The 20,695-nt window shown below is 43.8% G+C and overlaps 1 protein-coding gene across 1 annotated transcript in view; it reads left to right on the top strand.

Annotated features, from left to right (window-relative positions):
* The window catches only part of NTSR1 (neurotensin receptor 1), a 114,768-nt gene that overhangs the window by 76,328 nt on the left and 17,745 nt on the right, over positions 1–20,695 (top strand). Inside the window, exon 2 of the mRNA XM_081917120.1 lies at positions 20,407–20,608. Within this exon, the coding sequence (XP_081773246.1) occupies positions 20,407–20,608 (202 nt within the window). The remainder of the gene's footprint in view (positions 1–20,406; positions 20,609–20,695) is intronic.

The raw sequence follows: 20,695 nt of genomic DNA, 5'->3' as shown, positions 1-20,695 counted from the left end.
TCAAAGTGCAAGTAGATAAATAGGTACTGCTCCGGCGGGAAGGTAAATGGCGTTTCTGTGCGCTGCTCTGGTTCGCCAGAAGCGGCTTAGTCATGCTGGCCACATGACTGTATGTGGGATCATCTCGCTTTATTGGCCGAGGGAGCTGTATGCCGGCTGCCTCGGCCAATAAAGCAAGATGACCGCTGCCACCACAGAGTCGGTCATGACTGGACCTAATGGTCAGGGGTCCCTTTACCTTTACCCTAAACAAGCTATAGCTTAGGGCCTCACTCTCTTGGGGGCCCCCAAAAAAATTAAAGGAAAAAAACCTGGATATACATTTCCAAAATATAAGATAAAAAACAAATAAAATGAAACCCACATAAAGCAACAGTGTTTTGTGTTGTGTAGGCTCCTATGATGTAAGTAATGGGTCCTGCCTGCTAGCCTGCTCCCTAAAATATCCCTGGTTTGCTCATTTCTATATATAGGCTGCCTACATTCTGCATGGACTGGTTGCATGGCAAAGGACAGCTGGACATATAAAGGGCCCCATTACCTTCAGTAGCTTAGGGTTTCATCAAACCTAAATCTGGCCCTGGTGCCACCACAGCTAACCCAAATTTCCAGTAATGGCAAGATCTGCATTTATTTATATCACTTTCACACACTATCTCAGGGTGGGCTCCAACATAGCCTGAAGTCATGCTCATGTTACAACAGCTCTGAGCAAAAATGGTTGTTTGGAACCCATTCAGTCCACCAACGGAGATCTGGATGAGCAGATATAGAAAGCTGGGACTAACACATCTCAGCCTAAGCCTCTCCCAAGGGCAACAATGGGGAGAGCACAGAATTGGACCTCCAAGGAAGAGCCTAATGTCCAAGTAGACTCATTATCATAGACCAACCTTTCCCAACCTTGGTTCCCAGATGTTGTTAAACTACAACTCCCATCATCCTTGACCACTAGCTATGCCGTCTTGGGATGGTGGAACTTGGTGTGCAACAACACCTGGAAATCCAAGATTGGGAAAGGTTGGTCCATGGTAATAAGTCTACTGGTACATTAAGATCTTCCTTGGAGGTCCAATTCTTTGCTGCCCCTGCCTCATTGTCTGAGATACTTAGAGCCACACGGCAATGTTTTTTTGTTGCATGTCACCTTGTTTATATTCCTCTCCCAACAATCAGTATTCTGCCGTTTACCATTTCAAAGGTCACATCTGTAATTCATAATATATGGCAGTGTTTTGCGATCAGATAGCGGCGTGTATGAGTGGCATTCAACAAGAGTATTGGCTAAACGGGGAGAAGCCTTTGGTTTTAACCTGCTCACCATTTTCTTCACAAGTCTTCCCGTTCCTGTAGACCACTCTGGAATTTGATCACGAAGGGCAGAGAAGAAAGGTTTCAGATTTGCAAATAATATGAATATGAAGTACAGCTGAAAGGAGACAGGAGTTTTTGAGGACCATAATAGTCTCTCTGCTGTAGAACTTTGGTTTGTTCTTTAAGCCCAAAACAACCTGCGGGTCAGTTGTTGATGGCAGGAGCCAGTGACAGCTAATTTCTCCTTCGCTCCTTCTCTGGGGCAAAACCACTGCCTTTTTATTTAACAACATTCATATACCACTAAGTAGTTTTTAAAAAGATAAACCAGTGGTGCACAGTGGTTTGATGGTCAGACAAGGATCTGGGAGACCAGGGTTCAAATCTCCACTTCGCCATGAAGCTCAGTGGGTGATCTTGGGCCACTCACAGCCTCTTAACCAGGCATGGCCAAACTTGGCCCTCCAGCTGTTTTGGGACTACGATTCCCATCATCCTTGACCACTGGTCCTGTTAGCTAGGGATGATGGGAGTTGTAGTCCCAAAACAGCTGGAGGGTCAAGTTTGGCTACTTCACAGGGCTCTTGTCGGGATTATATGTGGAGCAGGAGGGTCACGTGGGAGAGCAATTTGGGGGGAAAGGTGGGGTGCAAATGCAATAATAAATATATATATATAGGGTCCTTATATTCTTATTTCCCATGCAAGAGTGAAAAAGCAGTGTGAGGAGGGTCACTTTGCACTGTGAGAGTACAGTGGTGGCAACTGCATTGGGGCAAATGGGGCACTGCCCCTCCAACCTCACTCTGCCCCTACCTGCTTGCCTTTGTTACTTAAAAGCAGGCAGTAGGCAGGGGGCTACTCTGGAATAAACTGCTGTTGGTCTGCCTGTCTTCTACCCTACCAGTCCCAGTAGGCACCAGTCACTGCTGGGACCGGAGGAAAAGGGTTAAACAGCCTGCTAAAAAGGGGGGGAAACAAAATATGCAGAGGAAATCATCCTGGGACTCTGCTTAACATATCGTAGTCTGGATCTGAGCCTCTGGTTTCCATATGCAGGGTATCACAATAGCTCTATGATGCAGCCTCTCAGAGCAAAGCCATTCAGCTGCAGCAGAAGATTCACAATCAGTTTCCCAGTAGGAGCCGACACCCAGCAGCCGGCTGCAGATGTTAAGATGGGTACCTGGGGAAAGAGAAATATAATTTTAATTAGCTGCACCGAGATAGCCAGAAAACAACCCTCTGGGGTTTTCATCAGTTGAGTGCTGGGATATCTCATGACTGAATCGTTGCCCAAGGTCATTTTGTTCTTTCTCCTGACACTCCCAGGTAATGAGTTCCCTGAAATTTGTCATTCTCCCATTTCCCTGGCATGAAATATGAACAGTGGCCTTCAGTGGTGAAGCCCTAGGAAACATGCCCAGCTGACAAGAGCACCTGATGAAAGAAGTTGGTGGCATCCATCTGCCTCAAGAGACAATGGAGTCCACCTCCAGGGGTGTAGTCTGTAGTAACAGCACCAAAGTGACCTCCCTGGGGTGCAAGCTTGGGCAGTGTGCCTGGAGGTCCTGGGCTGCCAAGATGACAAGACCCCCTTCTTGGTCTTGTCCAGATGTGGTCCAAAAGAAAGCAGAGTGATCTGTTTGGCGCCAGCTGGCTGCCGGAAGGAGGCGTACAAGGTGCTTTCTAACTGTCTTAGGGACTTCACTCTGGTCCTCTGGCTGTATAGTATAGGAGAGCTTGTGGATCCTTCAGGCACACACCTGGGATCAAAGGAGGGGCCAGAGGAGAGCTCCATGAAAGAGTGCACGCTTGGCATGCAGTCAGTCAAAGGTTCCCGTTAGTAAACATGGAGGGCTGGTCCTGAACCAAATGGGAGAGGAAGAGTGTTTTGAGACACTCTGGAATTCCATACAAATCCTTGGCACAAACACCAATTTGATGAGGTTTTGAATACTTTCAAAAAAGGTGTATTTAGCCTGCACCAGCCAACATGAATAGCTCAGTTGGTTAGAGCAGGGTACTGATAATGCCAAGGTTGCAGGTTTGATCCTTGTGGATAGCTTGTGGATAGTCCCGCTTGGACTACTGCAGTGCGCTCGGCGTGGGACTACCTTTGATGGTGACCCGGAAACTGCAATTAATTCAGAATGCAGCAGCTAGACTGGTGACTGGGAGCGGCCGCCGGGACCACATAACACCAGCCCTGAAAGATTGGCTCCCAGTACGTATCCGAGCACAATTCAAAGTGTTGGTGCTGACCTTTAAAGCCCTAAACGGCCTCGGTCCTGTATACCTGAAGGAGTGTCTCCATCCCCATCGTTCAGCCCGGACACTGAGGTCCAGTGCCGAGGGCCTTCTGGCGGTTCCCTCATTGTGAGAAGTGAGGTTACAGGGAACCAGGCAGAAGGCCTTCTCAGTAGTGGCGCCTGCCCTGTGGAACGCCCTCCCTTCAGATGTGAAGGAAATTAAGCAGCTATCTTATCTTTAAAAGACATCTGAAGGCAGCCCTGTTTGGGGAAGTTTTTAATATTTAATGCTGTATTCTTTTTAACACTTGATTGGGAGCCGCCCAGAGTGGCTGGGGAAACTCAGCCAGAAGGGCAGGGTATAAATAAATTAGTATTAGTATTAGTATTATTAGTATTAGTATAGCTGCATATTCCTGCATTGCAAGTGGTTGGACTAGATGGTCCTCAGGGTCCCTTGCAACCCTACAATTCTATGATTCTATTATTTTGAAGCCCAAAGCAGAAGGAGGCAGTAATGGCTACCAACTTGCTTAAAAGAGGACTGGACAAATTCATGAAGGATAGGACTATCAGTGGCTACCAGTCATGATTGCTATGCTCTGTCTCTACAGCAATGGAGGCAGCAAAGCTTCTAAATACCAGTTTCTGCAAACCACAGGAGGGGAGAGCGTTCTTGTGCTTGGGTTCTTGTGTTTGTGGGCTTTCCTGGTTTGGCCATCTAGGATGCTGGACTAGATGGGTGCCATTGGCCTCACCCAGCAGGCTCTTATTCTGTTCTTCTGTTCTTAATCTCTCATTCACTGTCCACAGAGCAGTGGAAGTTGTTCCATTAGGTCAAACAGAGCACTGCTCCACCAAGCACAGTCTTCAGCCGGGCCCCACTTTTTTCAGAAGTTGCAGACTGGGTTTGTATTCTATACAAGTCTCTGAAGTTCCTGCCCTTCAAACATCCCTTGGACACCTGGAGAGAGCAGAGAGAAAAGCCATTGCTCTCAAATGCATTTCTAAAACAAGAATGTTCCTTTCATCAGTTCCAATTGCTGCCCCTTATCTGATGCTCTCTCAGGCATCATGGCGGGCCATGACACTGGGTTTGCAAAGCCATTTTTGACATTTCCCAAAAATGAAATGCGGCTGGCTTCTCCAGTGCTCCCTACATCAGTGAGAAAGAAAAATAATGTTGTTTCCCACCCCAAGAAGATGTACACTCTTGATCTATCATGTGGCATCAAGCCCACTTTCCTTTGCTGCTATAAAATTTGCACTGTGCTCCGTGGTTCCACCTACTCATCCATCTCAAAGTATTTTCCAGTTGTTTGTTTTCAATTATTGCTCAGCCATGCTTGCTCCTCTGACTTCAGCTCGTGGTCTATCCCCCATGTTCTATGTGGAAAGGCTGTCTGCAGGCCAGTGTTGCAGATAAGTTGTGTAGTTCTTGTTCAAAAACCGTGGGGCTCTAGATCACATTGGGTAAATACTGGAAACATAGATAGTCCTTAAATTACAAACAGGTTGTATAATGTATGAGTGATGCTTCCTAAACTGCTTCTCTGCCTGGGGAATTCAGAATTATGGTTGTTTGTGCGATGCTTCCAAATCAGCTGATTTGCAACCTCGATTCTGGAGTTCTGAATTGTCTGGTCTTCTTTCCAAAGTGTTACAGGTGCATTAGGTCATGTCTCCATTATGTTGTTACTGGATTTCTAGAAAATATTATGCATGTGCAGTTTGGTGCAGATTTCAATTCCTGTAGTTCCTTTCTGTCTATTCATCAATGATTACTCCTGTTGAGAAAGTTGAAAAGGATAAAAAAAAATCCCCCCTCTCTAATAATACTAGGACTTGAGGGTTTCCAACTGGTAACCCTGGCAAATACATTAATTCCTCTAGGTGCAATGGCATATAGTGGAACGGTCTCCCTCAGAGCTTGTGAACCCTCCTTCTTTGGAGGTTTTTAAGCAAAGGTTGGATGCTTGTGGATGCTTTAGCTGAGATTCCTGCATTGCAGCGGGTTGGACTAGATGACCGTTGGGGTTCCTTCCAACTCTGCAGTTCTATGATTCTATATCCATTCAATATTGCATTGTGGAACGGAATGGAGATTTCAAGTGGGATGGCCCCAGCTGAGCCTAGGCCCAGCTGGAGATCCACCTACTACAAACTCCACTCAGCCTGATGGATCTTGGGTTTGGATTGTCCCCTTAATTAATGAAGAAAATGGCCCATCATCATCATTTATTATTTATACCCCGCCCATCTGGCTGGGTTTCCCCAGCCACTCTGGGCAGCTTCCAAGAAAATATTAAAATACAGTAATGCATCAAACATTAAAAGCTTCCCTAAACAGGGCTGCCTTCAGATGTCTTCAAAAAGTCTGGTAGTTGTTTTTCTCTTTGACAACTAGTGGAAGGGCATTCCACAGGGCAGGTGCCACTACCAAGAAGGCCCTCTGCCTGGTTCCCTGTAACTCTGGAACGTGTCCAGAGGAGGGCAACCAAAATGGTCAAAGGCCTGGAAACGATGCCTTATGAGGAACGGCTAAGGGAGCTGGGCATGTTTAGCCTGGAGAAGAGGAGGTTAAGGGGTGATATGATAGCCATGTTCAAATATATAAAAGGATGTCACATAGAGGAGGGAGAAAGGTTGTTTTCTACTGCTCCAGAGAAGCGGACACGGAGCAATGGATCCAAACTACAAGAAAGAAAATTCCACCTAAACATTAGGAAGAACTTCCTGACAGTAAGAGCTGTTCGACAGTGGAATTTGCTGCCAAGGAGTGTAGTGGAGTCTCCTTCTTTGGAGGTCTTTAAGCAGAGGCTGACAACCATATGTCAGAAGTGCTCTGATGATGTTTCCTGCTTGGCAGGGGGTTGGACTCGATGGCCCTTGTGGTCTCTTCCAACTCTATGATTCTATGATTCTATGATTCTAACTTGGCTTCTTGCAGTGAGGGAACTGCCAGAAGGCCCTTGACGCTGGACCTCAATGTCCGGGCAGAACAATGGGGGTGGAGATGCTCCTTCAGGTATACTGGACCGAGGCCATTTAGGGCTTTAAAGGTCAGCTCCAAAACTTTGAATTGTGCTTGGAAACATACTGGGAGCCAATGCAGATCTCTCAGGTCCGGTGTAATATGGTCTCGGCAGCCTCTCCCAGTCCCTAATCTACTGCCGCATTCTGGATTAGTTGTAGTTTCCGGATCACCTTCAAAGGTAGTCCCACATAGAGCGCATTGCAGTAGTCCAAGCAGGAGATAACCTGAGCATGCATCACTCTGGCAAGACAGTCTGCGGGCAGGTAGGGCAGATAGGCTCAAGACTGGGGGCATTTGTTGTCTACAGGCGCCAAGAATTTCTCTCCTGCATAGATAGGAACTGAAAGTTTTAGAAACTGGGCAGGAGAGTGGAATGTATATTAGAGCTCGCTGGTTCTTTTCTGAATGACCTTTGCTTGGCAAAGTCAAAGAAACAACTTTCTCTTACACTTATGGAGAAGTGTAATCATTTAGCAAACTTGTGAAGTGCTGTGAAGTTTTCGTAATGGTTGAAAGCAAAATAGCATTTTGATGAATAAAGAGCTCCATGGGACTTTTAAGCCCAAATGATGTAAATAGTGAAGCCCTTTTAGTTTTTTTTAATGAAAAGCAGCATATATATATATATATATCCCAGCTACGAAAGCAAATATATATATATATATATATAAAAGGTAAAGGTCCAGTCGTGGCCGACTCTGGGGTTACGGCGCTCATCTCGCTTTACTGGCTGAGGGAGCCGGCGTACACCTTCCGGGTCATGTGGCCAGCATGACTCAGCTGCTTCTGGCGAACCAGAGCAGCGCACGGAAACTCTGTTTACCTTCCCGCCAGAGCGGTACCTGTTTATCTACTTGCACTGTGACATGCTTTCAAACTGCTAGGTTTGCAGGAGAAGGGACCGAGCAACGGGAGCTCACAGCGCCACCCGCGTCCATCTCTCTCTCTCTCTCTCTCTCTCTCTATATATATATATATATATATGCAGGTTTTGGTGTCCTCGGGTGTCTTCCCGTGTAAAAGTTGGGGTGTCTAGGCGACGTTTCGACGAGGTCTCACTCGTCATCTTCAGGCTGGTGCTTTCGGCTTCTTGTTACTGGAACAGAGCAGGATCTCAGTGTTTGAGTTCCTATAAATACTGTTGAGGGGGTGTGTGAAATCCCTGCAAAGTCTGCCCAGCCACGTACATTGGACAAACAAACAGACGAATAAATGCACGTATCGCAGAACACAAGAATGCCGTCAAAAAAGAAGAAAAAACTTCCTCTCTTTTCCAACACATGAAAGAAACAGGACACGAAATTAATTTTGCAGATTCCAAATTGCTCTTTAACATGGAACATCACCACAAGAGAATAATCATGGAAGCCATCGAGATAGAGAAACACCCTCACAACATGAACAAGCGTGACGACACATCCCGCTTGCCAGACATCTGGAAATTAGCCCTCCCCTCAAAAACTGACACCAGATCCAGAGGCACACAGAACGCCATCACCAATCAACCACACCAGACCCAAACCCAGACCCTCTCCACAGATAAATTACAGACACCATCCAGTAGCCAAACCATGGTGGCACCTCCGGATGCTGCACCCCCCTGCAATCCCTACACAGATCTGGCTGACACAGGCCACAAAACCACAGCTCGCCCCTATACACGAAGCCAAGCCAGAGCACAACTAAGTGCAGTACAGCCATCTTCTCAGAAAAACTCTTCACAAAGTTCAAGAGGTCAAGACACAAAGACTTTAGCAACTAATCCACACCTAATGACCCACCTAAGTGGTACTCAGGATATCACTCAAGAAATCACTCAAGATATCCCTCAAGTAATTAAGGAACAAAAGAAGAAAAGGCACACTAGCCTGGGAACTTCCTCTCTGCCCAGAACATTGGAGGCTATACACCACACCCCCTCAACAGTATTTATAGGAACTCAAACACTGAGATCCTGCTCTGTTCCAGTAACAAGAAGCCGAAAGCACCAGCCTGAAGATGACGAGTGAGACCTCGTCGAAACGTCGCCTAGACACCCCAACTTTTACACGGGAAGACACCCGAGGACACCAAAACCTGCATTCCTGTACCCGTGAAAATCTACGAAAGCATATATATATATATATATATATATATATCAGGGAGTCTTCTGCTGGCAGAAGACTGTGCCCTAAGTCTGGATCCAACTTATAATCTTTTTTGAGTAGGGTGGGGTCAACTAAATTGTAGACCTCTCACCTTGGTGGGTGGAAATAGCTTTTCTCTGTTTCTTGGAAGAGTAGGGGGAAATGGCAGCAGTCTCTTCCTCTTCCTCTTCCTCTTCCTCTTCCCTCCCCTCCCCCCAACCCAACCCCTCCATTCCCAGGTCAATGCTATCCAATTATTTCCCACAGCAGGTCAACCCAGGTCAGATGGGGAATGGAGTCTGATGGCTGGCTATTTCATAAATACTGGAAATTACTTTGGTCCTGAAGAAATAATTGCGTCTCTCAAATGTTAGCGACGAGGCAACCGAATTGCTTTTCACCCCCAGTGATCAGCAGCCTGATAGCTGGATGGAAGTGTGTTAGTGCCTCGTTTTGTCTTGCTGGCAGCAAATATGAGGCACCGTTGGCTCGTTTCCAGTAGGGAATTTAACACTCAAACACTGCTGATATCTGCGAGTAGCCAAGATGGGATTGGCCCCAGTCTATTGCTGTGCATTTCCACTAAATGCTTCAGCCAATGAGTTCTCACCTAAGGTGATATTTCTACAGCGCGGAGGCTCCAGGGCTTGATTGCCATCCTACACTGCCGAAATTATTATGTCCAGCTCTGCTGATTGACCACTACTCTCAGACCAGCCCCCAATTTCTCACTATTCAGACCTATGATGCGGCAATGAATTGAAGCAAGAAAAAATATTTGGAGAAATAACAGAGTTCTGAGCAGCTAATGATAAAGCTAATCTGGAGAAACTGAGGTCAGAGAAGGGACAGGTAAATATTATTATGGAGCCGCTCCAGACTCATGTTTTATTGCAGGCAAGGACAGTGTGTCCCATTTTGCCACCTGAGGCAAAACAGGACGGTGTCACCCCACTATCACATAGCTGTCAACTTTTCCCTTTTCTTGTGAGGAATCCTATTTGGAATAAGGGAATTTCCCTTTAAAAAAGGGGAAAGTTGACAGCTATGCTGTCACCACCACAGCCTGCCTTACCCAGTGTTATGTACTGAGTTGAATAGGATCCAAAATGCAGCAGCCTGATTGGTCCTAGAACAATAGGATTCAGAATGCAGCAGTCTGATTGGTCCTAGAACAATAGGCTCCAGAATGCAGCAGCCTGATTGGTCCTAGAACAATAGGCTCCAGAATGCAGCAGTCTGATTGGTCCACAGGAGCCACACAATCCAGCTCCAGGTGGAAGTGAATCAGCGACCTGATTGGCCTACAGGAGAATCCCGGAATTAGCCAATCATGTGGGGCCCATTGTGTAAATAATGTATATAAAGCAGACATTCAGGGGGAACTTCCATTCCTCACTACCATGAGCTGAATAAAGAGCATGAAATCCACTCTCGACTCCGAGTATATTTCACCCGGGTTGTGGGGAGGCATCTGCAAAGCAGCAGCAATGGCGTGTCCTGCCAAAATCTCATGAGATATTGTGTGTCACTCTATGAGATCTCATGAGATTTTGGCAAGATTTTGGCAAGTGGTGGAGCGTGTGGGCAGGGAGCCCAAGGCACACCATCTCTTGGGCTTCTGCCTCCTGAGGCAGCTTCCTCCGCCACCTCATGGGTGGGCTTGGGCCGGTCCTGATTCTGCAAGAATCAATTCCCATTGGTGGCTTCCCAACTGGAAAGCTCTCACCAGAGAGATGCACCTTGCACCATCACTATCAGCCTTTAGACACTGGGTGAAGGCATTCCTGTTCACCCAAGCATTCTCCTCTTAATTGGTGTTCAACTTTTATTTGGGTGTGATAGAATGTTCTATCTTCTCTTCCAAGTCTGTTTCTTGAAACAGGCTGCAATAAACTCAGATGCCAACTTTGCTGCCACATACACCCAGACAACACCATCACTGGACCCAACAGCATCAAACATACCATCTCAGGCCTATTTAATTGCTCATCTTCTAACATTGTGTATGCCATCAAATGCCAGCAGTGCCCTTCAGCTCTCTATATTGGACAAACAGGCCACACCCTACGCCAAAGGATAAACAGACATAAATCTGACATTCAGGAATCACAAGACAGAGAAACCAGTAGGAAAACACTTCAATCTCCCAGGACATTCAATACAGGATCTCAAAGTAGCTGTCTTATTACAAAAGAATTTCAGAAACAGACTTGAAAGAGAAGTTGCTGAATTACAACTTATCACTAAACTGAAAACTATGGAGACACCTGGTCTTAATAGAGATATTGGATTCCTGTCTCATTACATATGCTAATCATCTGCATACTAGCCCTTGCTTTTTCCTATAGGACTAATTGCAGTCGTTAACAGTCATCAACAGGTTTACCATACCCATTGAGTCAATCGCCCATCTCCTACTACCCTCCTGAGAAAAACCCCACCCCACCCTCCCACTATATATAAGGGTCTGGTGACTTCTGTTTCAGTGTATCTGAAGAAGTGTGCATGCACACATAAGCTTATACCAAGAACAAACTTAAGTTGGTTTCTAAGGTACTACTGGACAATTATTTTATTTTTTAATATATCTTAAATTTGGTAATTACGCTTTTGAAAAAGAAAAAGGAAATTACAAGTCACTTCAAGACAATTTTTTTATAGTAAGTGGGATATAAATAAAATAATGATTTATGCTGTTTAGAGCAGTGTTTTTCAACCACTGTTCCATGGCACACTAGTGTGCCGCAAGATGTTGCCTGGTGTGCCGTGGGAAAAATTGAAAAATTCGAAAGATTTAAAAATAAAGTATTTTATAATTTTTCATATTTCTGTTTACTTACTATTTCATAATAAAGTAATTATAAAATACTTTCTTTGTGTTTATTTGATTCCTATTCAAGAGAATTACTTTATATATAGTCAATATAGGCACAGAGTTAAATTTTTTAACATTTTCTAATGGTGGTGTGCCTCATGATTTTTTTCATGAAACAAGTGTGCCTTTGCCCAAAAAAGGTTGAAAAACACTGGTTTAGAGGTTTGTGCTTATTAGGGTTATCATGCAGAATGGCATCAGGAGCAGAATAATAAAATGCATTGGATTTGCAATGGATCCAGGATTTGGATCAGCATTGCAAAAGTTATGTCTCCAGTTTTCTGGATCAATCTCAAGCATGCCCGGGAAATGGAGAATATATGTGGATGCACAAAGGGCAAGTTTCACAAACCCGTAATCTGATGACAGGCAGGATAGACTGACTAGACAGCAGGAGTGCTTGAGCAGAAGCTGTATCCAATTATGCGGGAATAATTGGATGTGGTGGAAAGCAGTGCATTTTGGGAAATGGTATCAGCCTGCCCTTTGCAAGTTGGCAAAAAAAGAGAAAGAAAATCATTACAAGTTTTACTGCTAACAACCCAAGTTTAATGGCTTAAGAAATGTCTAGTAAACAGGCCCGATATTATAAATGTTTCCAGGAATTCAGAACCGTCACAAGTCAATTAATCTATGGAGGTGCCTCTCCCGTGAAGCTTCAATGGTTTTGTGGTGACCATAAACAATTCCAGCCCCACTCTTGCCTGTTTATGACATCTCCCAAGCCTTGGTTAAATGATTTCCACGGAGAGAGAACATAGTTCATCTGCTGTCCCATTTCATAAGAAGAAAGTAATAGTGTGCTGTTGTTGTTTAAAGCTAGCAAGCACGCAAACCCCAGGGATGAGGAAGTTGTTAATAAGTTGGTCTGAATCAGTCTTGCCCATAGTCTGCCTTTTGTGTGTCAAGACCCCTCGTTGATGAATAAGACACAAGGACATGGATATTAGGTTAATGGGTACTGGGCAAATTTAGGCCATGACTTTATTGGTTACAGAATGTGAGCGGTTTTGGCTTAGGCATTGGAATTTTTTTAAAAAAATGTTTTATTAGCAATTTCAATATAACAACATATCAAAACATATCATATTCATTATTTTTCCCCTTTCCCCCCCCACCCCCTCCTTTTCTTTACATTTCCAACATATGTTTGACCCGGTTTTGTACATTTTTGCTATCTGTACTGGTCTTAAATACCATCTATACATCATTTTCATATAGTTTTCTTTCAAAAAAGAACAGTCTGTAAATTTTAAATCTGTTTTCCACAATTTTCCCCAATCCTCAAATTGTATGTTATGTCCTATATCTTGTTTCCATTGGATCATGGCCGGTTTTACCTCCTCATCTTTTGTTTCCCATTCTAACAGGATACTATATGCACCCTTCAGCAACTTCACTTCTCCTTCTATAACTTCCTTTTGAAATCTAGAAGTAGTATCTTGAGAATACAGATATTTTGGACTTAGAAGGGTTTAATAACACTTTTGGGTGGCATGCATATTTGTGGTATGACAAGGTTAAAGCTCATAAAGCTTTCAAAAATCATATTGTCAGGAAAGCATTGTATAACGTCTGGATTAAATATAAAGATTTGTTGGAAAACAAAACTCCCAGGTGGTTATCTCCAATGGAGGCGAAGGCCATGAAAAAACTTAACATGGAGTCAAAATGGCCGAAATATTGGGAAATAGGGGAACAAGAGGGGGATAAATTGAAATTGCAGAGTTGTGAGAAATTGAAAGATAAAGTGTGAGATTGGCTTCACTATTACCAAATAATGGAGGTTTTTAAGTCTGATAGGAAAAAGGGTTTTCAGGTGGAAAAATCGAAATTGGAGACAGAACTGTTAGAGTCCAAAACTAAGAACTTGTCAAAAATGTATAACTTGCTGTTGGAATGGAATACACAGGATGAAACTGTCAAATCAGCTATGATTAAGTGGGCACAAGATATTGGTCATAACATCATGTTTGAAGACTGGGAATGGTTATGGACCACCGGTATAAAATTTACGGCATGTAATGCCTTAAAAGAAAATATTATGAAAATGATTTATAGGTGGTACATGACCCGAGTCAAGCTTGCAAAAATTTACCACTTGCCTGATAATAAGTGTTGGAAATGTAAAGAGACTGAAGGTACATTCTTTCACCTTTGGTGGACGTGCCCAAAGATTAAGGCTTTTTGGGAGAAGATTTATAATGAAATAAAAAAGGTATTTAAATATACCTTTCTGAAGAAACCAGAGGCCTTTCTCTTGGGTATGGTCGGCCAATTGGTGTTAAAGAAGGACAGAACATTTTTTATGTATGCTACAACAGCAGCAAGAATACTTATTGCAAAGTATTGGATATGGGACTGGCAGAGATGACCGGCAGAATCCGAGACCAGGGGAAAGAGAAGGCGGAAGAAGATTGGAAAAAATTTAAAGACTATCTTAAGAAATACTGTAAAATTGTTGAATGCTAAGACGATGTTGACTTTGAAATTAAGGGGTTGCTAGCTGTAACATTTATGTGAATATGGAAAGTAAGCTTAAAAACCTAATAGAAATTAAGGGAAGGATTTGTTGAAGGGACTTAATTAGAGAATGGAATACAGTAAGGAGAGGTATGAGGAGGTCGGGAAAGGAAGTTTCATGCATATAAGGGAATGGAGTTATACATGTGATTTTTTCTTGTATGTATTTTTGTTTTTGTTTTTTGTGTCTTTTTTGTGATTTTTATGTTTTATAAAATTTGTGAAATTGCCAATAAATATCTTTTTTTAAAAAAAAATGAAATCTAGAAGTAGTATAACCTAATCCTGGCTTAGGCAGTGAAATTGACCGGACTACATCGGACTGCCCGTCATGCTCCTGTAAGAGTAAACCACCGGAAGGGGGAGCCCTGTCGATGCAAACCAACTCGAGATCCCCCCTGGGTTCCCAATGGGGTCATGGCATGGTCCTAGCACCCGCCTCAGGCTTCAGACAAGATCCACACCCCCAGATTCCTTTAACGGAATACCCTTAAGCTTGGAGGAGCAGATGATGGCCACACCTCCCCTCCCCCATCATAAGGTCAACCAATGCCTAACCATAAAACCTTACAAAGTTGTGACCATTGCTACTACGTTTCCGAGCACAAAGTGTTGGTGCTGACCTTTAAACCCCTAAACGGCCTCAGTCCACTATACCTGAAGGAGCGTCTCCACCCCCATCGTTCTACCCGGACACTGAGGTCCAGCACCAAGGGCCTTCTGGCGGTTCCCTCACTGCGAGAAGCCAAGTTACAGGGAACCAGGCAGAGGGCCTTCTCGGTAGTGGCGCCTTCCCTGTGGAACGCCCTCCCACCAGATGTCAAAGAGAATAACAACTACCAGACTTTCAGAAGACATCTAAAGGCAGCCCTGTTTAGGGAAGTTTTTAATGTTTGATGTATTATAGTATTTTAATTTTTTTGGAAGCCGCCCAGAGTGGCTGGTGAAGCCCAGCCAGATGGGCAGGGTATAAATAAATTATTATTATTATTATTACTACTACGAGGTAGGCAGAAACCCTACCAAGTGGGAAAATTCCTACAAGGCCCCTCAATGGCGACCAACTGTGGTCCATAGCAAGGCCAATGTTGAAATCTGAAAATAAGGAGGGTGGGCGGGAGATTGAGGAAGCGAGCCAAGAGGAAGCTCTCCGGCTTGCGCCTCAGTTTGAATGGGGCCCAGCCATGGCCCCCCAGCCAGCAGATTGGCTGGCTGGACAATGACATGGCTGGGTGATACGGGATTTCATCCCCTGCCCCCGGAGAGGAGTGGGTGGCCATGCGGTCCACCGCAACTCCTCCCCACTGGGAAGTGGAATGGATTAACTGTTTCATGCTGTTACCTATAAAATGGTCAATGCAGGAGATGGCTCAGGAAGGGGAGGAAACAAATGGCAAGTGGCTTCAAGCAGAGAATGTGTTAGGGTAGTGAGGCAGCATCACTGAAGAAGAAGAAGAGTTTGGATTTGATATCCCGCTTTATCACTACCCTAAGGCATCTCAAATCAGCTAACATTCTCCTTTCCCTTCCTCCCCCACAACAAACACTCTGTGAGGTGAGTGGGGCTGAGAGACTTCAGAGAAGTGTGACCAGCTCAAGGTCACCCAGCAGCTGCATCTGGAGGAGCGGAGACGCGAACCCAGTTCACCAGATTACAAGACTACTGCTCTTAACCACTAAACCACACTGGGGAAAAGGTAGGAGGGCTCTAGGGACCTGTCAGAGCCTTGTGCCTCCTTCCCAAGCCTGGCTTAAGCCGGCACTGCAAGGGCTGAGGGGAAGCAACAACTGGCTTCACACACGGCAGTATATTACCATGGTCTGTCCCTGTCTTAAGGCAAGGTGATGTTACACCTCAGCTCTCCCTCTGGTGTAACCAGATTGCATACCCTCCAACATTATTCTGATGAAAATAGGGACATCCTATTCAATTATTTGTTTATTTGTTTGTTATTGTTTTTATTGTTTATTATTATTATTATTATTATTATTATTATTCCCCAGCCACTCAGGATGCCTTACAGTGCATATAAAAACATAGTAAAACATCAAACATTAACAATTTCCCTATATAGGAACTGCCTTCAGATGTCTTCTGAAGATTGTATAGTTACTTATCTCCTTTGCTCGTGGGTTGCCTAACTCCATACCCTCCAACATTTCTCTAATGAAAATAGGGATGTCCTAAGGAAAAGCAGGACATTCCAGGATCAAATCAGAAACCAGGACAGCTTCTGTAAATCCGGGACTGTCCCTGGAAAATAGGGACACTTGGAGGGTCTGAGATTTAAGGGCTGATAATAGAGACATTTCTGGTAGAAAATACACACTATACTTTTAAAGCATATTTGAAGCATGTTTGCCCTCTCAAAGAATACTGGGCCATGTTGTTTACCCCTCAAAGAGTTACAAGGCCCAGCAATCCTTCGCCAACTACAGCATTTGGGATTCTTTGAGAGAAAGAATGTGTTTTGAATGTGTTTTAAAGGTGGGTCCACAGCCTGAGAGAGGAAAGTCAAGCGGTAGCTGGTCCCAGCCAGGCCTGTGCAAAGGAACTGACTGCTTCATGTCTCCCTTTGAAGAAGAGGGGAGAAAGCTTACCAAGTCAAATGCAGCTCAGAGCTACACAAACTTTCTCCACCACAGCTTTTCTAAATCTCAAGGAGGCAGGTGAAAGCGAAGAGGTGGGGCCCCATACATGACAGGTAGGCTGGATCAGGTCCATCTAACTCAGTGCTCTCAATGTGGCCAACCAGACACCCATGGGAAATCTGCAAGCAGCACCCTCCACAATTATGATTTCCCACAAATGGTATTCAAAAACATACTCCCTCGGTCAGTGGAAGTAGAACATAGCCATTATGACTTATCCTCCATGAATTGCTTTGAAGCCCTTTTAAAGACATCCAAGTTGGCACACATTGCGGTAGCAAATTACTCTATTATTTACTGTATAAATTATTAGGCCAAACATTTGTGTTGCAGCTTCAGCAGAACTGGGAATTGTGCTTCTTTCATCATCCACAATTTTAAAAGCATCAGAGAGTTGGCAGCTAAGGACACTTTTGGAGAGCTCCAACCCATCACCTTCCTGCTGTTAGAAACCTTTCAACTGTGTTATTTGCTGGTGGTCGTACAAAGCATCAGCCAGGTTATGGAAGGAAGCAGGACACATTAGGGTGACTTAGGGGAACGGAAGTGGAGATGGAAAGATCAGAAGGAGGAATTTGTTGAAATGACTTACAGGAATATTTGTGTGAAGTCAGCTGGTTTGGTATCTAATTTGCTGCTGTTACTGTGTGTGGAACCCATTGCTGAGGCTCTGCTTCCTTAAAAAGTTACAGGTAGGTAGCCGTGTTGGTCTGCCATAGTTGAAACAAAATTTAAAAATTCCTTCCAGTAGCCCTTTAGAGACCAACTAAGTTTGTTATTGGTATGAGCTTTGGTGAGCTTGAAGAAGTGTGCATGCACACGAAAGCTCATACCAATAACAAAGTTAGTTGGTCTCTAAGGTGCTACTGGAAGGAATTTTTTTTATTTTGTTTCTTCCTTAAAAAGGTAAAGGACCCCTGGATGGTTAAATCCAGTCAAAGGAGACTATGGGATGCAGCACTCATCTGACTTCAGGCCAAGGGAACTGGGGTTTGTCTTTCCAGGTCATGTGGCCAGCATGACTAAACCACTTCTGGTGCAATGGAACACCATAGCTCAAAGAAACACTGTTTACCTTCCCGCCACAGCATTACCTATTTATCTTCTTGCACTAGTGTGCTTTCAAACTGCTAGGTTGGCAGGAGCTGGGACAGAGCAATGGGAGCTCACCCTGTTGAATGGATTTGAACCACCGAACATCTGATCGGCAAGCCCAAAAGGCTCAGTGGTTTAGACCACAGCACCAACTGCATCCCACATGCTTCCTTTATATCCTACAAATCTAAAAGGTAAAGGGACCCATGACTGTTAGGTCCAGCCGCGGACGGCTCTGGGATTGAGGCACTCATCTCACTTTACAGGCTGTGGGAGCCGGCATTTGTCCACAGACAGTTTTTCCGGGTCATGTGGCCAGCATGACTAAATCACTTCTGGTGCAACGGAACACCGTAGCTCAAAGAAATGCTGCTTACCTTCCTGCCAGAGCAGTACCTATTTATCTACTTGCACTGGCATGCTTTTGAAGTACTAGGTTGGCAGGACCAAGCAATGGGAGCTCACCCCGTCGTGGGGATTCAAACCGCGACCTTCCGATCGGCAAGCCCAAGAGGCTCAGTGGTTTAGACCACAGCACCACCTGCGTACCTATCCTACAAATCTAAACCAGCTTTAAGCTTTTCACAGCACCCAGCCTAAAAACCCTGGAAACTGTAATTCTAGGGAGAGGGGGCAGGGATCTGAGCAACCTCACAGAGCAATGATTTCCACCATTATTTGATGTGTGCTGTGATAATTAAACTCATTTCAAAGAAATTTAAGGTTCTAGTGAAGATATGGCTACACATTGGTTGAAATGAAAATTATCTTGATTGCATTCAATGTTTGAGTTTCCTTCAGAGTCAAGCACAAGTTAATATCAGTAGTGTTTGCTTTATTGAAAAACACATACTGAGGGTTTCAGAAATGCTATAACTTGGATTTGTTTGTTCAATCAATTTCAATCCTCTGGGGCAGAGGTTATTGGCTAATGGGATCACGGGCTATAGAGACCAATCATTAAACTTCACACACAAAGAAGACAGCTTTATAGAGGGGAAGGAATAAAATGGAGTTCAAGGAGAGCCCAGGTTATCATTTTTATTTTTTCTAAAGATGAATGAACCAGCAATTGTGAATCAGGAATCACTGATATTGTGAAGTGTTAACTTGCACCACAGCAGCCCAAAGGGATCCTGCTGGCTATTTACAGTAGAAAAGAAGATCAAATGCTTATGCCAGTTAACATGGGAGCAACTATGGAGTAAATGGACCATAAACTTTTCAGGATGTTTAATTTAGTCCAATCCTGCACCCAAGGTTTTGCCTTTGGAATACATGTGTTCTATAGTTGGGAATTTCATATTCCCCACCACTCTGCAATTTCCATCACAGGTTTATCTCTAATTTAGAGAATGAGGTGATGTACTGAGAGCACCAACAACATATGGGTGCTGAGTACTTTGTGAGGTTTAGGAACCCAGGAAATATCTGAGTCAGGTAGACATGGCAGGTTCCTCTGGATTAGGGCTAAAGAGAGAAGTGTTGAGTTCTTATTTTTCTATGCTGGTTAGTGGATGGGAGTATACTATTGCTTTCTGTTACTGTGCTGCCAAAGTTGTTGCCTCAACCATTGGAGGATGGGAGCTATGCAAGGAGGGAATATGTTAATGTTTATATGTTGTTTTCTCATTCTGATTTATAATATCTTTATGTATTCATAAATATATAGGGCTGCCAATTGTTGAGCTTTTTAAGTAAGCCTGGTTAGCAGCTATTGATAGGCTGGTCAACAATGTATTTGTCTAATCCTCTATTTAAAAACAACAACAACAACAACAACAACTCAAAAGCTAACCATTTTTTTGTGGTGCAAAAACTTAATTCCTTAGAAGCAACTTTTTCTTCTTCTGCCAAGTATGGAAAATAGACAGAAGCACAGAAACATATAATATTTGCAATACGGAAAAGACTTTTATACAAGTCAAACTTCAAACTGTGTTTTCTTTTATGAAGCCGGTAAAAGGGAAACCATTAATGCAAAAAGTCTCAAAGTGCTGTCTAGTGTCTCTTAGGCAAATACATTTTTGTGAGCTTTGACATTCCTGTCTATCTCCCTATTTGATCAACCATTCCTTAAAGAAAGAGGAGAATCGCGCCTTTCCTTTTTTTCCTTCCAGCTTCCTTTTTTATTTTATTTTATTGCAGTTGTAGTTTGCCACTGTTATTAAATTCTAGAATATAATTCATGATGCTCTTCATGAGGACACAACTTTCCATGGTAAAAATTGTACTCAACGGGGTTGCTTTATTGCTTATTTTAATAGGTTGGATATATTTTAATATTTGAATGGGAGTGCCCTTTGGTGTATTCCAGTTGCGTGATGTGATTATGGATGTATAGGTTTCAATGGTTATAGAACCATTTTTATACTTCTAAGTTGCTGAAATGTCAATTTTGACATTAGCAGTATTTAAATTAAAATAAGTTTGTTTCGTTTCTGGTTTGTGTTTGTAAGTATTGCAATTATCAATAATCTTTTTTTAAAAAAAAGATGATGATGATGATATCTGTCCTCTCTCATCCAGGTCAACGCTTTCATCTCCTTCGTTTTCCCAATGGTCGTCATCTCCGTCTTGAACACCATAATTGCCAACCAGCTCATCATCATGTTCAAGCAAGCCGCACAAGAAAACCAGGTGTGCACTATTGGAGGCCAGCAAACGATGCTCAGCATGTCCATGGAGCCTGGCCGGGTACAAGCCCTGAAGCATGGCGTCCGAGTCTTACGTAAGTTCCTCTTTCTCTTTAAGCCCTCTTCCTAGATTCCTGCATATCTTGACAGACTTTCTTTTGCTGAGGTCTGGCACTTGAGAC

Source organism: Podarcis melisellensis, assembly GCF_964234715.1.
Source record: "Podarcis melisellensis genome assembly, chromosome: 6".
NCBI lineage: Eukaryota > Metazoa > Chordata > Lepidosauria > Squamata > Lacertidae > Podarcis > Podarcis melisellensis.
Note: the sequence above shows the minus strand (reverse complement) of the source record. Positions and strands in the feature narration are given on the sequence as shown.